This window comes from Arvicanthis niloticus, chromosome 2 (assembly GCF_011762505.2).
Source record: "Arvicanthis niloticus isolate mArvNil1 chromosome 2, mArvNil1.pat.X, whole genome shotgun sequence".
Lineage (NCBI taxonomy): Eukaryota > Metazoa > Chordata > Mammalia > Rodentia > Muridae > Arvicanthis > Arvicanthis niloticus.
In genome coordinates this window covers 121,304,592-121,322,952 of record NC_047659.1, presented here as the reverse complement: position 1 = coordinate 121,322,952, position 18,361 = coordinate 121,304,592, and the positions used below count along the sequence as shown (strand labels likewise).

General features: G+C 52.9%; 1 protein-coding gene and 1 long non-coding RNA gene across 2 annotated transcripts; one reads left to right on the top strand and one right to left on the bottom strand.

Annotated features, from left to right (window-relative positions):
• Positions 1-343: 343 nt before the first annotated feature.
• On the bottom strand, positions 344-15,163 carry Scrt2 (scratch family transcriptional repressor 2). The gene is made up of 2 exons (XM_034493686.2): positions 13,770-15,163; positions 344-3,069 (listed from the first exon to the last, which is right to left on the bottom strand). Exons 1-2 carry the CDS (start codon positions 13,900-13,902, stop codon positions 2,285-2,287), a joined length of 918 nt encoding a protein of 305 aa, XP_034349577.1. The 5' UTR covers positions 13,903-15,163; the 3' UTR covers positions 344-2,284.
• Positions 2,842-7,856, top strand: LOC143441466 (uncharacterized). The gene is made up of 2 exons (XR_013108903.1): positions 2,842-2,983; positions 7,256-7,856. It is a non-coding gene; the product is annotated as an uncharacterized LOC143441466 (long non-coding RNA).
• Positions 15,164-18,361: the final 3,198 nt, after the last annotated feature.

Sequence of the window (18,361 nt, the reverse complement as noted above, 5' to 3'; positions counted from 1 at the left end):
TTAACCGCCTTCTGCTTCATAGAGATTTAACTAGAGTATACTCCCCCTCCCCCGATCTAGCTAGCATGGAGGTTGTTCCTGAACTGGATACCACAGCAGATCAGGACAGTGTATAGTCCCAGAGGCTGCAGGCGGGAAGTTAAGGAATGCCATGGCTGCCTGTGCTCCTCAGACCCCATTGGGGGCTGTGTTGCAGGTAGGTTGGCTCATAAATGCTGGCATTGTTGGAGCACTGGAACACTGTTCAACTCTTAGCCACCCGTCCCAAGATGTGTGGAGGGAAAACCTATAGGCACTAGGGGTGGGTCTGAACACGGTCCCGTCAAAGGTCTGGAGGCACTGGTGAGTGGCCAAAGTCCCTTTAATATCCCTGAATTGCGTTACAAGTAATACTGCTGAAGATGGGGAAGGAATAAGGGTGGGGGGGGGTGAGTTGGGAGTACGGCAAGGGAGGGTCCAAAAGATTTAGCATGCATGGGAAATTATTGCTGTCAGAAGTTCCTATTTACAGGGTCAGCACCCTCCATAATTGCTTCTGGTGACCCCTCTCTCTCCCACGGTCTCTGCAGCCTCCCTCTGGGAGCCTGGGGCCGACTGAAGCTCCACCCCTCCGAAGCCCCTGAGAGCAACCTGGAGAGGTCTGCAGTCTCCACCCTCTTTTGTGGCTAGGGGGAGGGGAAGGAGGTCTGAGTGTCCAAGACTCTTGCCCACAAAGGGAACGCAGAGGGACGTGGGAAGAGGACTGTGCTTAAAGCAGAGGGGGCCGGGCCGGTGCGCGCGGAGGTGTGTGCTTCGGTCCTCGCCCGGGCATGCAAAAGCGCGGTGGAGGAGGTAGTGGTGGCCAATAGGCGCCTGGCTGGCAATCCCGGCCCCTCTGCCCGGGAGAGTTGCATAGTCGTGGCCGGGAGAGAGCACTCCTCCCGGGAGCAGGCCAGAGGCCCCAGCGGGGTCCGGGGCTCAGTCGGTCCCTGGAACCTGGGGTCTCTCTGAAAGAGGAATAAATAAGAAACAAGGGGAGAGGCTCCAGAAGGGCTTCCTGGGACAGGAGTGGAAGGTTCAAAAGGCCGGGGACCTGCCCCCAAATAGGACCTTCTGCCTGCCCCTCCCCTGCCAGCTGAGGATCAGCAGGCTCGTCTCCCCCCATTTCTCCAGGCCTCTGATAAGGGTGGGCTTCTCCCCAGACCCGTAAGGGGAGGAACAGCGAGCGACGGCCTTGCTGACTCTGTCCTTTGCCTTCCCAGTCCAGCTGGGGAAGCCAGGCAGTCCCTGGGTGAAGCCGAGAGATTAAATAGAGTAATAAATAGATAAATAAATAAATAAATAAATACACAAATAAATAGCGGAAGGGGCCCTGCCGGACGAGGGGATGTGTCCATGGGTGAGGTGCTCCAGGCTGTCCGCTAGCAAAGGCAGAGGCGAACCTGTAGTCCTGGGGTGAGGGAAAGTGCTCAGATAATCTGGGAAATCACCGCTCCAGGCCCGAGGCCTAGGCGGAAACTGTCCTGGGGCAAGAAGGGTCACCTGAGAGGGCAGAGCCCTGGGCTGCCTCCCAAGTCTTCCCAGCTAGGAAAACTGAGGACTGGAGAGCTACAAGAGGGGAGAAGGAGCTGGAGAGAGCAGGGAGTAGGATGTCTGATGAGATCCGGGAAGACTGAGAATGGCAGGTGGAATCCTGTATGTAAGTGGCTGGAGCTAAGGCTCGAGCATGGAGGGGCTCAGGGATGGACAGGCAGAGGACTCCAAGAGTGGTGAAGAATAGATTCCCGGATGGACAGACAGACAGACACACACACCACACGCACGCACGCAGAGAGAAATTCAGCAGAGACCCAAGGGATTGGACTGTGTGGACAGGGAAACTGAGGCAGATAGGAAATCAAGGGTACATTTGGGATTAGATATTGAGGGCTCCAATAGAGGAATGGCCAATGACTCAGCTGAGAAACAAAAAGAAAGATCTACTTAAGGAGCACAGCCTAGAGTCGGGGCCGGAGAAACTTCCAGCGCCAAGACCTGGAAGAGGTACGGACCTGGTGCCTGAGTTGGGAGCCTTGAAGGCCAGACATGGGGTCAAGGTCCGAGTGGTGGCCAGAATGGACAAAGTGGGTGGGTGCGAAGGGAGATCCGATGCAGGAAATGAGTGGTGGGTTTAGTCGGGGTTGAAAAGAAAGTTCTAGGCCAAGATGGGGTTCACCCCCCACCCCACCCCACCGAGGGCGCAGGCAGGGGAGACGCAGACTGAGGGGTGGGAGAAGCCTCTGCGGGCATCCAGCATGGCAGAGGCTCAGCTGGCCGGGCCGGCGGGAGGCGGCGGCTCGGCGGCCTTCACGCAAGCGGCCTCGCAGTGCTTGTGGAGGTAGGACTTGAGCGCGAAGCTCTTGTCGCACTGGCGGCAGCGGTAGTGCTTGAAGGCCGAGTGCGTCTGCATGTGCGCGCGCAGGTTGGAGCGGTCGGCGAAGGCCTTGCCGCAGTGCGCGCAACCGAAGGGCTTCTCGCCGGTGTGCGAGCGCATGTGGCCCTGGAGCAGCCAGGGCCGGGAGAAGGCCTTGCCGCACACGCCGCACTTGTGGCGCAGGTTGTGTGTGAGCACGTGCATGGCGAGCGCGGGCATGGACACGTAGGCCTTGCCGCACGTCGGGCACTTGCGCGCCAGCTGGCTGTCCAGGCTGCGGTGCGTCTGCTTGTGGCGGCTCAGGTTCGACGACGTGGCGTACGTCTTGCCGCACTCTGCGCATGCGTGCCGGTGCCCGCCTCCCGCCGTCGCCCCCGAGCGCCCCGCGCGCTCCCCGCCGCCGCCCGCGTCCCCGGCGCCCGCCGCGTCCCCGCCAGCCCCGGCCCGGCGCCGCCGCGAACGCCCGTCAGAGATGAAGAAGGCGTCCATGGAGTAGCTGTCGGTCACGGCCGCCTCCCCGCGGAAGTAGCGCGCCGACAGGCTGGACTGTGGGCTCTCGGGGTCGCTGTACTCTTCGGACGCCGCGGCCGGGTAGGCGGGCTCGGCGGGCGCCAGCTCCAGCCCTGGCTTCTGCTCGCCATCGTAACCGCTGGGGGGCAGGCAGTGCGCCACATAACCTGCGTGTGACAAAGAGGGGTGTGAGGTCGGGGTGGGGCGAGTTGTTCCCCCGCAGGCCGCCTTCATCAGTGCAAGCCCAGCCAACCTGGCAGGAAACCGGCGCCCATGCAGTCTGCCTATTCGGGTTTAGAATCATCCTGGGTGGACCTCAGTTGGTGCAGAGGTTGGCTCAGTTCTACCCAGTTGCCCTTCACTGTCACTAGTTTGCACAGCAGTGGAGGTAGCTTTACACCCTGTAGGAGAGAGACTGAGGCATAGAGGGACAGGCAAGCGATCTAAGCTTGATGCGGCCTCAACACTCCAAAGATGCCTTCCCACACCCCAATAATGTTCTGCCTTTCCACCTCTGTAACATTCGAAAATCTCTGCCTTTTATTTTATTTTAATTTATTTTATTATTTATTTATCTGTTAGGAGACTATGTAGCCCTGGCTGTTCTGGGACTTGCTGTGTAGTTAATTAAGCTGGCCTGGAATTCACAGAGATCCTCTTGTCTCTGCTTTTCCAGTGCTGGAATTAAAGGCATCAGATACTACAATGGCCTTTGCCTTCATTGCATTTCTTATCTGCAAAATGGAGATTATAGGTGGTGCACATGTTGCCCCAGGTACTCGGGAGCAAGAGGGAGGCTGAAGCAGGAGGATCATTTGAGGCCAGGAATTTGAGACTGGTCTTGAGCAACACAGTGAGACCTTGTCTTTAAAAATGCTTGCTTTGAATGGAGCTTGTAATTAATTGGACACCCAGCTCCAGAGTCTTTGACAGAACCCAATATAAAGTATAAACGTATAAGTATTAAGTACTTATTGTATGCCAGCCTAGACTACATGCTTTACAAAGTTCAACTCCGTGGCCATAGGGGATAGTATCTAGTTCCCATTTCACATGTAAAGAAATTGAGAGTGCACAATAATGTTATATAAATATTAGCATTATAATTAGACTTCTTTTTGCTTGAAAAAGTGGCTTCGATGAAGATTTTTGAATTGTCTGCCTCTCCCCCTACACTTTGAATTCTCTAGGATTGGGTCTGTATACTCGGCCCTGTCTAGCACATAGTAGGTTATGCAATAAGTAAATGTTGCATAAAGGAATCAGAGTCCAACTAGACCCACGTGCCTTTCTGGAGACCTAACAGAGTCAAAAATGTGGCATGTAATAACTACACCAGGGTAGAAGTCTTCCTGAGCTCTGTGTGTGTGTGTGTGTGTGTGTGTGTGTGTGTGTGCATGCACGTGTGTGATACAGACACAGATGCTCTCTCCACCTGCTCTACTGGAGTTTAGACCAGAAATCCTGTCTGTCATGTGTTTGAGTGACTGCTGTATGGCAGGCTGAGGCTCTCTCAGGGGACTCGGTAGGGGCTTCTGGAGAGCAGGGGCCACCCCATTTGTCTCTGACTCCCATGGCCTCTTCTGATCTTAGTCCTTTCCCTGGGGACCCTGGGGGCTGGGCTCCTCTGAGAGCTCCTGGCAGACATTGAGCAAACTTCTCATCCAGCACTTAATTACCAAGTGTTCCCATTGTCCTTTGATTCCAGAGAACAATAGAGGTTAGGCCCTTTCCCCAGCCTTCACAGCTGAGGAGTGGCAGTCCCATTTGGCCCTCTCCGTCTGACCTCAGGGACCTGTAACGCCCCTCTGCCCATGGCTTCCCCCCCATGAAGGAGCAGCTGGCTTTGTAAGCAGGATTCCAGCTATGTCTGGCAGGCTGGGTTCTTTGGCCAGCTTCTTTCCCTTAAAGGGCCTAACTGACCATCCTCCAGGCCTCTGCCTTTTTTGGCATTTGGGATGGACAGAGGTTGAAATCTGCACAAACTACCCTTCAATACCGCCAGTCTGTGTCCATTTTTCTTGGTCCTACCTGTGGTCTGCACAGGACCCTCTGCACACAGAAACTGACTGGGAGTCAGGGTGGATGACTCAGCAGGAAGGTTAGAGGCAAGGGGACAATGGTGGTGAGTGTTGTTTTAATCAAGAGGTAGGTAGGGTGACTAGCCCAGAAGCACTTATCCCCTCTCCCATCTGGAAGATGGTGACACTGAAGGCCCAGACTGCCCATGCCAGGAGCCAGACCGACCCTTTTGTCAAGGTCTGGGTTATTTATTTTGTGGATATTCTCATATCCTCTTTTAGCCTCTCCACATGCCGTTTACAGAGTAACTGCTGAGTGCCAGGCCCTGCACTAAGAGCTCTACTGCCACTTTGAGTCCTTACAGAAATCTCTGACAGACAGGAAACTGAGGTATGGAGTGATGGGACTTTGTTCATGTAATGGAACACGGAGTGGAACCCACTGCACTGTTATGTGTTCTTTGTACCTTAGGAGACACCCAAGGACAAAGTAGTGGCTGGACCCCTCCTGTCTCCAGGACCCCAGCCAGTGGCACCTAGTAAGTACATGTGGAGTGAGTGTCAGAGATGTGGCAGCCAGGCTCTCAGCTGTCCTGTCCACCTGCTCTCGGGACAGGTCCACACCTCTCAGGCCATGGAAAGGGGAGGGAAGTTTGACTTCAGGATACATGTGCTATAGCGGAATGACCTTGGGCAAGTCGTCTGTCTTTTTGTGTCTTGGGCCCCTGTAAGTGAGGTATGAGATGAGATCTGTTGGGAGTGGTCATGTGATTTGGTTTGATCATGTGACTAGCACTTTATTTATTTATTTAGTATTTTTGAGACAGGGTCTCACTATGTAGCTCTGGTTATCTTAGAACTCACTATGTAGACCAGACTGGCCTCATCTTCACAGAGGAAGCCTCCCAAGTGATGGGATTAAAGATGTACATCACTGTGCCCAACAGTGACCACCACTCCGTATGCTCTCTTGTTAGAGGATGGTGACATATTGGTTAAAAGCATAGCTTTGGAAGCAGTCTGTCTGCACTGGGCTCTCACAGTATCCGTTCCAGCTGTGTGGCGGTGGTGGTTTGAATGAGTATTTAGTTCCAGATGGTGACACTGTTTAGGCAGGTTTAGGAGGTGTGGTCTGAAGGAGGAGGAAGTGTGTCACCGGGAACAGGCTTTGACAGGTTTCAAAGCCTCACATCATTCCCAGTCTGCTCTCTGTGCTTGCCGTTGAAAATATATGTTCTCAGCTTCCTGTTCCAGCCACACCACCTCCACTCTGCCGTCATGGACTTGCACCCCTCTGGAGGCATAAGCCTAAAGTCTTTTATAAAACGTTTCCTCATTCAAGGTGTTTTATCATAGTGACAGAAGGAAAAGTAACTAATGCAGTGGCCTCCGCCATCAGATCATCTCTTGATCTCTCCTTTCCTCCCTCCCTCCCTCCTTTGGACTTGAGCCCAGGGCCTTGTGCGTGCTAGCCAAGCACTCTGGTACCGAGCTACGTTCCCGCCCCATAGCCGTATGACCTTGGACAACATACTTGACTCTGATGCCTGTACAATATCAGTAGAGGATCCTCGCTGAGGTACCAGGCTCTGTTCAAAGTGTTTTGCTTGTGTGAGTGCATTCTATCCTCACAATCAAATAGCAAGTCTCAAGGAAGGTAAGTGACGCACCTGGGGCCACAGTTCTAGGGACACAGTTATAGGCGACTTGTTATTCTCTAACACTGGTTCACTGTCCCGACTTTCCCCAGCTGGAGTTTTGTGGTATAGTCTCCTTCTCATCCATCTGGGAGCTTCTCGCTGCTTCTCTCTGGGGCTCTGTCTCCTCCTGGATTATGTAATTTCCCCATCATGTTCTGATGAAAAAGACTAATGCATAGTAGGAGCTCAAGGAGCTTTCCTATAGCCCTGGCTCAGATGTGTGCTTCCTGTGGTGCCCTCTGCTGGTCACCCGCAGCACTGCAGCATCTTATCCTGATAAAGGGCTCTCTATGGAAATAGGGATTCCTCAAACAACAGCTGCTCATTTGCCTAGAGCTACGCATGGGATTGCCTTCAGGACCAGCACCAAGGGCCCAGGCCTGATGTCCCGTGGCTATGAGATTTATCATCAGTTATGAATGTCATATGATGACACTTTGCTTGGCCACGTTAGGATTGGGTGGTTCTTACTTTGTGATGTTAGCAGGTTGCTTAACTTCTCTGGGTTTATATAGGAAAAAAGGTCGACTAGGATGCACTAAAAACTATTCTGTATTATGGTAAAGTCAATCCCTATGTGATGTCCTTTGCCCTCCTTACATCCTCACTCCTCTTTCTCTTCCAATCCACAGATGTCTCCGTATGTGACACTGGGCGAAGGATCAGTCCACCACGTCTGCACGAGGGAGTCCACAATGGAAGTGCAGGGGATAATGCATAGAAGGGGCTCAGTACAACACCAGGCACATGGCATCCAGCCTCTCAAGCCATTGTCATTACCATTCCTGTGTTTCCTGATGATGTCCAGAGAAATAGTGTCTCAGGCTGCTGTGTATCCTTGGACAAGTCATCTTTGGCCTGAACCTTGGAAGATCCTTAACAACAGTGTACATCTGGCCTTCAACCTTAGCACAGAACCCAGGGCTGGGACATAAAGGTCTCTTTTGATTGGGTCCTGCTGAAGTAGGGCACAAAGGGAAGACACTTGGCTCACCCCCTGACTGACCTTAGCTGTGTGACCTAGGTAAGTGCTAGGGCCTCTATAGTCTGAAATTTCCCCCAAGGACAAGGACCAGAAGAACCTCTCCCATGCTTATGAGGAGGACCCAGAAGGTGTGTACGCCACCTGAGAATGCCCAAGAGTTTGCACACTTGGGACTGCAGCATCCATTTAAAAAAAACTTGTGCCACAGGAGTGATAGAAAGAGAAATTATAAGGCTTAACATGCTGGAGCCCCTTTCTGCTGCCTGATTCTGGGGTGGGAGAGGGAGTCTTAGAAATCCTACTGTGTCTGCTGGCCTAGCAGTCAATGCCAGCCAGCCCTGGAAACAGGTGCTACAGTATGCCAGAAGCTTAATGAAGGCAGAAGACTCGCCCAAGGTCACTAGACAGGGAGTCAGGCTTCAGGATCCGTAGCCTGTATTTTCTCCAGAACACCAGAGAGAGATTGAAGGCCTATGGAGAAGGGAAGAGAAGCATCTGGGTGGGGGTGTATTCCAATAGTGCCACACAGTTGGCCATGTCTCATGGGGGCAGTGATGTGATGGAGTGGTGAGAAACTGTCACTCTGGAAAATGGTCCAGCTTTCTGGGTTTTTTTGTAAATGACACTCAGCCATAGTGACTCACATTTACTGTGTGTGAGGCCCTTGCTGAGACTTATGATATTAGCTCAAGTCTAAGGTCATACCCTCCCATACCTTTCTGCAGAAGCTGGAACCTGGAGAGGAGCCTTGATCCCTGGGGTCATACAACAAGCTCTCATCAGAGCCTGCCTGTGGCCTCCTTTTCTTAATGAATAGATCCAACCCAAAGCTCTTCTCCCTAGTGTCCCCTAAGACTCCCAGGGTGCCACGTTTCCCCCAGGGAACTTCCAGCCCCATTTCCCCTCCCTGTTCTGAGATGGGCAGAAAAGGGGGCTGCTGGGTTCCTGGAGAGGACTCATCCTGCTGCAGTGGGGGCCACAGGGAGGCTGCGTGGGTATATTTAGAACTATTTCTTGCTGTGCCAGGGCCTCAGGCCTCAAGAATCAGCGCCAGCCAGCTGAGCAGAAAGCCAGGTCTGTCAGCAGCAAAGCAGGATAAAAATAGTTTCTCCTGTCTGCTCACAGAGCTGGGCAAAGGGGCTGGGCACCTCCCCCTCCCCCTCTTATAGCATCTTTGTTAGCTGTTCCCTGGGCACTGGACCAGAATGACACCCACCTTCTCCAAAGGCCTGGCAGCTGGTACCTCTGAACATCTGCCCACAGGGGTGCAGGGGGCAGAGTGTGGGGTATGGCTGAACACAACCAGGGCTATAGAGCTCAGGGCTGATGCCCATTGATCCAGGCCCAAGGGGTTTCTAGAGAATTCCAGCTGTCCTCCCCTACCCTGACTCCTGAATTTCCCTGTGTTCTGGGCTTTCCTGACAGTGACCCAGTTCCTGTGGCTCATCAGGAGGCCCACGGCTCTGTGGGAATCAATAGGAAAGGCTTTACAAGGGTCTGTGGTGATAGAACTATGTGTCTCCAGGTCTGGAGGTGTGCTGCACATGGCCCACCTCCTCAGTGTTCCTGATTTCTGCCCCCGAAGGGTACGATCAAGAGTCTCTTCTAAAGTCCCTTACCCAGAGGCTGGCAGCAGATACCTAATCCAGGAGAAAACACAGTGGGCCAACAGATCAGAGCCTGGAGCCTCCAGCTCTTTCAGCAGTATCTCAGCTTAACCCCCAGTAAGGCCTCCAGGCTCTGGGCCCTAGAGCACCCAATATGGATGGATGGATGACAGGCCCTAGCATCTACGCTCTTTAGAGTCCTCCATGTCTGTTTTGCTCTGTAGATGGCAGCAGTTCTTCCAGGCTGCCCTCCCTTAGCTCCGTGGGTATGTGTGCACATGTGTGAGGCCCCAGAGACGCTGGGCTGTGTGCTGTGACTGACCTAAGGGCCTTAATTACTCTCCTGCCCTCTCAGGAATCACTGCCAGCCCCCAAGTCTGCATTGGTCCCAGATTCCATATTCCATGTGGGTACTGTTCCATACTCCCACTGAATCCTGATAATTCATAGGGCAACTAGACTCATGAGTCCCCAGTCAGAGCTGAACTAGGTCATGCTTAGCTGTTAACTTTCCTGAGAGAGAAACTGAGGCGAGTGAACATGAGCTAAAGCTACTCCCAAATTCTCTCCCAGCCAGTCTTGAGATGGATCTGGAATGACCTTGGACTGGAAATTGGACCTAGATCTTAGTCCTGGTACCAGAATCTTGATCGGGACCAGTTTCTAGGCACTGGATGTATTCTGAATACCAGACTTGGTCCTGTAACCTTAGACACTGACCCTGGCCACAGCGTCTGGGCCTAGTTCTCAGCTTGAAGTTAGGGATGAACAACAGACCTGGACATGTAAATGTCTTTAGATCTCAACTCTAGACCAAGATCATGCCAAAGGCCACATGGTTTCAAACACATGGGCCTGCTGTGTGTCCTTGGGCACCTATCCTGCCTTCTCTGGTTCCCTCTGCTGAGGGATTGGGATAGCCCTCTGCATCCCCAGATGGACGTTTTAAGGTATGGGAAGGAGATACTACAACTGAGTCTATTTAGCTGGGCTCCCAGACCCAGCTCTGGAGCGACTACTCGGCGCCATTAGAGGCAGCAAAAGGGAAGTGGGAGCCAGTATAATGTGGTCAGCTAGATAAGCCCATGGGCAGGATAGGAGCGCTCCTCAGCCTGCTGGAGGAGGCTTAATGTAGCTGCAGAGGGCAGACAACTGTGTTATTGGGTCGGCATTGATCCCTGTCTGCCAGGGAGGGTGCACTCTGCAAGGGTGTGGGTAGGACAGGGCTAGGGTAGAGAGGGGGGCCTTGGCTCCCAGCTGGAGGTTAGAGGCAAGTGTGAGGGGAGGTGGACAATCCAGGAGATGTCCTTGGCAGCAGTCCACAGAGACCACTGATAAGCAGGCGGTAAGCAGCTGCTTTCTCTAAACTGCAGAGTCCCAGCACAGAGCAGTGGGCTCTGGGACTGAGAGGGTAGGCTTGGCAGAGTTGGGGGCCTAGGTTTTGGTGGGGGTGGGGGATGAAGGAGAGTGTGAGTTGGCATTTCTATGCTCAGAGGCACCCTGGAAGCAAGAGGAAAAAAAGGCTCCCTGGATGCAGCCAACTGCAGAGGGGTCACAGGAGCCTAGGGGAAGAAGGTGCATCTTCTTGAAAGGCTGGGGAATTTGGATCTTGTCTCTTTTTCTTCTAGGGGTTCTAGAAACTCTATCCTGAGTTCTTCCAAATTGGAGGGATTGTCCCTCCCCTATTTGAGGTTCTCTGGGCTTGGAGTCAGTCTGAAACCAAGTACACATGATGTTTACTTTCAGAGGCTGAGAAGGGAGTTGAAAGGAGTGGGATAGGGAGCGTGTACATGTGCGTGTGTGTGTGTGTGTGTGTGTGTGTGTGTGTGTGTGTGTGTATTTGTGCGCGCGCGCGCGCTCTCTCTCATTGTGCGTGGGGGGGGGAGTTGGGGGAGACTCTCAGGCATTCCCAGAGCTGGAAAGCTCTACCTCATTTGGGGTCCTCTGCCTTTATGAGGATCCCTATTTGACTTCTACATCTACAGTTCCCCCTTCCACGCCCATCACCCCCAGTCTCATCCTAACCCTGCATCCCAAGCTGCAGAAATGGCTTATAAGAGGATCTTTCTGATAACTGGAACTACCTCCAGCCCCAGGCCGTCGTCTTCCTTTCTCCTCCCTCTATCCATTCCTCTTTCTCCTCATCCCTCCTCCCCTCTTTCTCCTTGTTTACCCAGCACACTTACACACGCTGGGAGAGAGAGAAAAACCGTCAGCTCAGCAATTTTTCACACTTCCCTCAAAAGCTCAGCAAGGTTATTTCCGGCAGAGCGGAGAGACAACGGGCCACCAGGACCCTGTAGGCTCTCTGAGGACCCTCAGAACACTTATTCGTGCAGGGAGCCCTCATTGCACAGTCTGGACCACACCCCAACCAGGGGAGAGGCCCTTGAAAAAACAAGGCAGAACAGACCTTATGTTTTCTAGTTGGAAGGCTAGAAGAACCATCCTTCCTGATGTTCACACTGACTGTTCATAGCCAACGAGGCAAGGTGGCCCAGTCTTGATGACCTATTCTGCCATGAGGCAGCTGGCAGAGACTGAAATCTGGGAAAACTTCCTCTCTTAGACATAGCCGGGGCGGGAAGTCAAGAGAGCTCCCCCCCCCACCCCCCCAAGGAAACCATGACACTCAGTGTTCCCTTAGACCCAGTGTCTTCCACAATAGTTCACAGAACAGAGCTTGTCAAACTTGGAAGGATGCTTCCTTAGTTCATGACATCTAAACTCTTGCACTTCTGGGGAGACTAAGGACCAGAGAAGGGAAGTCACTTGCCCAAGGTCATGTACAAGTCACAGAGCCAAAGCTACCCTATTGAGTGCCAAGCCAGGCAGGTGGTTAGAGTAGCTCCTGGGCTTTCCCAGAGGCAAGGGAGTTGATCTCTTTAGGAAAGGGACAAAGACAGGGGTGGCTTTAGGCTGCTGAACCTGGTGGGACCTACATAAAGACAACTTCATCTTCTCTCCATCTGTACTTCCCATCATTCACTAAGGGGCTTTTTCCAAAGCCTGTTTGGACCGGATTCAAGGCAAGGCATTCTCCTGCCTTCCTTCTGAGGAACAGCCTGCAGTTTTGGCTGCATGAGAAATTCTCTGGGTTTCTCTGGGTTCCCTCAGCTGGCCCGGGGACAGGATCAAGCAGGCCGCAGGAGTTTTATGTTAGTCTCCTAAGGGATCCTATGGATTCCATACCTGTGGAGACATCACTTTCTACCAACCCCCAGCACAACAAGGTTCCCCAGCCTTGCACAACCCAGGGTCCACTCTCTCTCCTGTCACCCATCTCCCTGGGCTTCTTCTGCCTTCCACCCCAAGGTCCTGGAGGTCAAGAAAACAGGATAGCAGAGTGGGAGATGTGGGCAGAGCAATGGGATGGGGGGGAGGGGCGGTTCTGCAGGTACCAAAGCGGTGCCAGGAGCTGAGGGGCTCTAAGAAGCATCCTTGATCACTCTCTAACTTCTTTGACCTTGATGAGGTCACAGAGGCATTTGCTCAGTATCTTCTCTTTACCTGGTTTGGCAGAATGCTGGCATGTGGCTGAGTGCTTGGAAGTCCCCTAGGAGATGCTCCCAACCGCCTGGGTGCCCTCTGCCAGTTCAGTGGCCGTGCAGCAGGGCGCTCAATACAGACTTACTTAGTGTCTTGCTCCTTGCTTTTCTTCCCCCACCTGTGATGTCAGATGTCTCACTACCAAAGTAAGCCCTCCTTCCCAGACACCTGTCCTGGAGGGGCTGCTGAATGCTGTCATGCCTGCCTCTTGTTGAGGAATAGGTTCACAGAAGCACCCTTCTCTTGCCCTCTGAAGGTCACCCCCTTTGGGGCTTGCATGACCTCTTGTCCCCCAAATCCTTCTCCTGACAAGAACTTGCTCTAAGAAGAGATGGGGTGTGGGGGTGGGGCAGAATGTGGAGGGTTTCAGAGGAACCGCAGTTTCTGTTGTTGGGGTAGGGTGAGAAGCTGTAGAGAGGGGAGTGCAGTCCAGGGGACCAGGAGGTACGCTGGGGAAAGCCCTTCCAATAATCTCATCCTTTGAGTCCTTAAAACAGGCCCAGCCTTTGGCAGGCGTGTGGTGGAGGGTAACAAAAGAGTTGGAGAGAGGAGGGCTGAAGAGCACTTGTCTGCCTTTGCCAGGGGGAGTATGGTTGAAGGGGGCGGGTGCTCCCACTTTCCCCAGAGAGCCAATCTCCTCTCCCCAGGCATTGGCAGTCCTGGTCCCTTACCTTCCCACCAGGGAACACGCAGGCAGCCAGTCTCTCTCCCTCAACAGTGAGAGGGTACTACAAGCTACCCCCACTAGCCTTTTAAGGGCGTCCTCTCTCTGTCACCCCTCACTCCAGCCGTATTCTAGGGCCACAACTTTCAAAGTCCCGGCTGGCGCGTGGCTGCGGGATGAGCCGACCCTGCCACTTTCCTTTGTACGACCTAGCCCCAGCCCCGCCCGGCCGGTCCTCTAGAAGTCCCGGGGGTGCACTCGGCCAGAGACGTCTCCTCCGCGGTTCCCTGCTACAGCCCAAGTTGGGGACCCTCCCCTTCCTTCCCCCAGGGCCCACTCACCGTTGTCCCCCGGAGGCCCGCGGGTGCCGGGCAGCACGTAGGCAGTCTCCAGGGGGTGGTAGGTGGGGGCTGGCACCCCGCTGCACTGGAAGCCATCCGCTTTGATCTTCTTCACCAGGAAGGAACGCGGCATGGTGCAGCCGGGCGGGGGGCTCGCGGGGCACTGGAGGCCCGGTGGGGGAGGCGGCCGGCCGGCGCGATTGGCAGTCGGCGCGGGCTTCAGCACTGGACAGCTCCCAGCAGGCGGGCGGCCGGGGAGCCGGCGGGGTGGCGACGGTCGCGGCTCGGGCTCGGGTGCCGCTCGGGCGCGGCGGCGGCGGCGGCGGCGACGGCGGCGGCGCGCACACAGGCGGTCGCTGGAGCTGTGCTCAGCACTCCGGCTGCCGGCTTTATATGGGACGCAGGCTGGAGGAGATCAGGTGGTCCCCCAGCAATGGAACTGTTCAGCGCTCTAATCCATCAAATGTCCCCCAGGACAATCGCTCCGCACACGTTCCCCTGAACCGGCGGTGGGGGCAGGCCAGGCGCAGAGAGGAAGGAGCAGCGAGCAGGCAGGAGGGGAGAGAGTGAGAGGGACAGGCGCAGAGAGAGAGAGAGAGAGAGAGAGAGAGAGAGAGAGAGAGAGAGAGAGAGAGAGAGAGAGAGAGAATATGAATCAGAATGCGTGCGAGTGTGTGTGCGTCTGTGCGTGTGTGTGTGTGTGTGTGTGTGTGTGAGAGAGAGAGAGAGAGAGAGAGAGAGAGAGAGAGAGAGAGAGAGAGAAAGAGAAGGACAAAAAGACAGGAGAAACAGACAAGAAAGGCACAGGGAGAAAGTGGCAAAACACACTCAGGCACCCGCAAGAGAAAAAGAGAGGTCAGGACATACACACATAAAGGATGCTCTTCACACACACCCTGAGGGGGATGTGAAGAAAGGGAAAGAAAGGTGCTAAATAGAGGGAGAAGACAAGAAGAAGACTGAAAGGTGAGCGGCCGAGCAGGTGGGATTCAGGCACATTAAGACTGAAGGAGGAGGATGTAAGAGTGAGCCGGCCAGCCACCACCCTCTGCCTGGAGCCGGCTCCCTCTGCCCCAGTTTTGAAGTGGCAATGTGGATGCCTAGATCTAACTAGTCTCCCTGCCCCCAGCTTGGGCTCCTACTAGAGCCCCCTGTTGGGTTTGGGATTCAACTTTCTTCAGAACTGGTGAAAGGAGAGGGTCCCCCATGCCGATGACGGCCTCACTCAGCCGGTCCTGTTCCGGTGCCTAGCTCAGGCGAGCGCTGCGAGAGGAAGTGAAAATCGCCCAGTAATTAATTTCCCTGCTGCCGGGAGGGGGGTGGTGGTGGTGGTGGTGGTTTTGACACATCCGAGGCTGTGTCTTTCCCTGAAGCGGGGGAGCAGACAATAGAGACACGTGGACTGCGAAGGGAGAAGGGGGAAGGGAGGGGGAGCAGGGCTTCTGCTGGAACTCTTTGCAGGTCAGCTCCTTTGTCTCTGGATGGATCTAAGTAGACCCCCTTGCCCCAGTCCAGTCCAAATCTGGGAGAGCAACCATGCCTTGGAAATAAGGAACTGGAAAGCTCAGTCTCCTGCTCAGAGGCAGCCAGGCAACCCCCGGGTGGTGGATCAGCCAGAGCAAACGTGGGGTAAGGTCAATGGACTGGAGTCCCAGTATTGGATTCTGGGGATGCAGGGCTCTTCCTGGACCTTTCTTACATCTATTATGGATGTAAAGCTGATGGAATGAAGATGTCTTTGGGGACTGGGTCCTCCAGTGCCAATTGGGAGTGAACGACCAAGTCACACAGAGAGTCAGCAGTAGTTTCCAAACCTTAAAGTGTCCTCTGGCACCATGAAGTCAAGGGTTATGGTAGTCCTGGAAGTATGGCGAAGACATCTTCCAGTAACATTTGGGTACCTGGTCTTGTCAAGATTCTGTACAATCTGGTTAGTCTCTGTTTATCTTCCTAGCTGCATTGCTTCTTGTTCGGCCCCTTGGGACATTTTATTATTATTATTATTATTATTATTATTATTATTATTATCCCTCAGATGACCTAGTCCCTTAACCGATGGTCTCATCATCATCTTTTACTCCAGCCTCAAGGAGCCTGCTTCCAGCTCCTTAACCTGGCTACTCTCTGGGACTCTGTAAAAGATGACAGGGTGTCCTTTACCCCAGCTAATCCAACTTGTCCTCGAGACTTAGCCCTCCTATAGAGGGTGGCCTTGACTTCCACCATTGTAGACAAGGCCAGCTTGCCCACCAGTCTCTGAGCCTGTAAGGTAAGGAATGCCTATAGATAACACAGCATACTCCCAACAATGTGCATGGGGCTCTCCCAGCCCTCTTAGCATATAGCTGTAGAACCTTGGGCAAGTTGCCCAGCTAATGTGTGCCTCAGTTTCTGCATTTATAAATGGAAATAATGCTGCTGGCTCAGGTGTTGCTGAGAGCGTTCATTATAGGAGTTGTCACCTATAAAGGGATTAGGATATTGATTGGCATAGAAAGTGCCCAAGTCCCCACTGTCTTGAAGCTAATATCCAAGGACAGTGAATAAACACTGAACAGGGCATGTGTTAGGCAATTCTACCCTTCCAAAGGGGTGTTTAGTGCTGTGGGGGGGGGCACCTAAACACAAATATTGGAGGGTGCTGGGGCCTTTAGAGAAGAAGCCAGCAAAGATCGCCTAGGGGAGGTGACACTTAGCCAAGATGCAAGCCAGCCAAAGGTTCTGGGACAGCAATGATCTTGAACTTGCTGAAGAATGAAAAGAAGTGGGCAGTGGTGCGACTATGAAGATGGGCAGGCAGGATCACAGAAGTGCTCACAAAGCCCGGAATGTGTGACAAATGAGTACATAGCAGTGACGCTGAGTCCAAGACTAGATGGCCCTGTTGGATGCAGGGAAACACTGGCTTCCGTCTAGAAGAAGCCATCTGTGTGCTATGGCTCTTATTTGTGGTAGTGCTCTATTCTTTGTTCTGTGCTGGGTCTTGGACTTTGTTGCCTCTATGAGTGCCCAGGACATGGAGGACAAGTGGGTACCAAGAGGCTCACCTATGCTTGTTCAAAGGTTCCACCACTCCAACCCCCTGTCTTGGAGATGGCAGAACAGAGCCCAGATTGCTTACCAAAGCCCCAGGGGTTCACAATGTCTAGAAAGGAGCTGGATCTGGACTCCTCCTTCACCAAGGTTTCCCACTGGACAAGCCATAGATTGACTTGTCCATTCACTGTCCAGTAATGTCCCCACAGAGGTGATGTATCTCTGTTTACCTGTATCCAGCCAAGGGTGAGGCCCCAGACCTTTGACCTCACTGAGAAGGTGACTGGCACATCTTTAGCTGATATTATGCTTAGTTTTAATTGTCAACTTGACACAATAGAGAACCACCTGGAGAGTCTCAATAAAGAACTGTTTAGATCAGCTGGCCTCTGATGGTGCCTACAAAGCTTTCTTTAATTGCATTAATTGAGGTGGGAAAATACAGCTCACTAAAGGTTTAGGTCCTGGACCATATATGGGAGAAAAAAGTAAGCTGAAGACAAGCACTTAAGAATTCTTTTCTCTCTCTGCTCTTGACTCTCAGTGTAACTAGCTGTTTCAAATCCCTGCCTTGACTTCCTTACAATTGTAAACTGTAACCTGGAATCCTGAGTGGAAATAAACTTGTCTCCCCTGACTTTCTTTTGGTGTTGCTTTAACTCTATTTGTATGAGTGTTTTGCCTGCATTGTGTGTATGTGCACCATGTGTGTGCCTGGTGCCTGAAGAGGTCAGAAGAAGGCATTAGATCCCTGGAACTGAACCCAGGTCCTCTGCGAGAGCAGTAAGTGCTCTTAACGGCTGAGCCATCTCTCTAAATCCTGTAACTAGATTTTTGTCAGCACCAGAAATGAAGGTGAGATACCAGTTAAGAAAAAAACCTAAGGACCTGAGGTTCAAAGTACCTCTGTAGGACAAGGCTGAACCATGCTGTGGTATATACCTTTGGCACTTGGATGTCAAGAAGAGCCTTCTGTCCCATTTTTTCCCAACATGAGCTTAACTGCTTGTCCCCAAGTCACATAAAATGAGAAAGCACTCTATTCCAGAGGGCATCGGCTACAGTACTGAAGTCAGAGTGAGAATCCCTATTGGCCCAGTTGGTCTACAATGGTGGAATTTCCAAGAAGACCTCTACAGATGTGGATGCCCATATGGGGAGAGTACATGGCTTTATGTTAAGTGAAGGATGCAGAATCCAGAAATCTTCACAGGTGCATCACAATTGTAAACCCATATCTGAACAAATAGGAACAGAAAAGAAGGCAGTGGGTGGAATGTACACGGTGTCTTCATGCTCCTTTTTCTCTTTTCCCCAAAGACCACAAAACCAGTTCAGTCCAACAAACACTCCTCTGGAATGTTTCTAACTATTTACCTCCAAATGAAAGAAATTAAGCTCAGCAAAGCATGTCAGGATATCCATACTGTCCTTTGGACTTGGAGGCAACGGCATTGCTGCAAGGTTGCGGTGACAACCGACCAAATGCCAGCACACTGGTGCAGTGCTCAGAGCAGAGCCTGGCTCACAGTGACAGGATCTCCATTTGCCTGAGC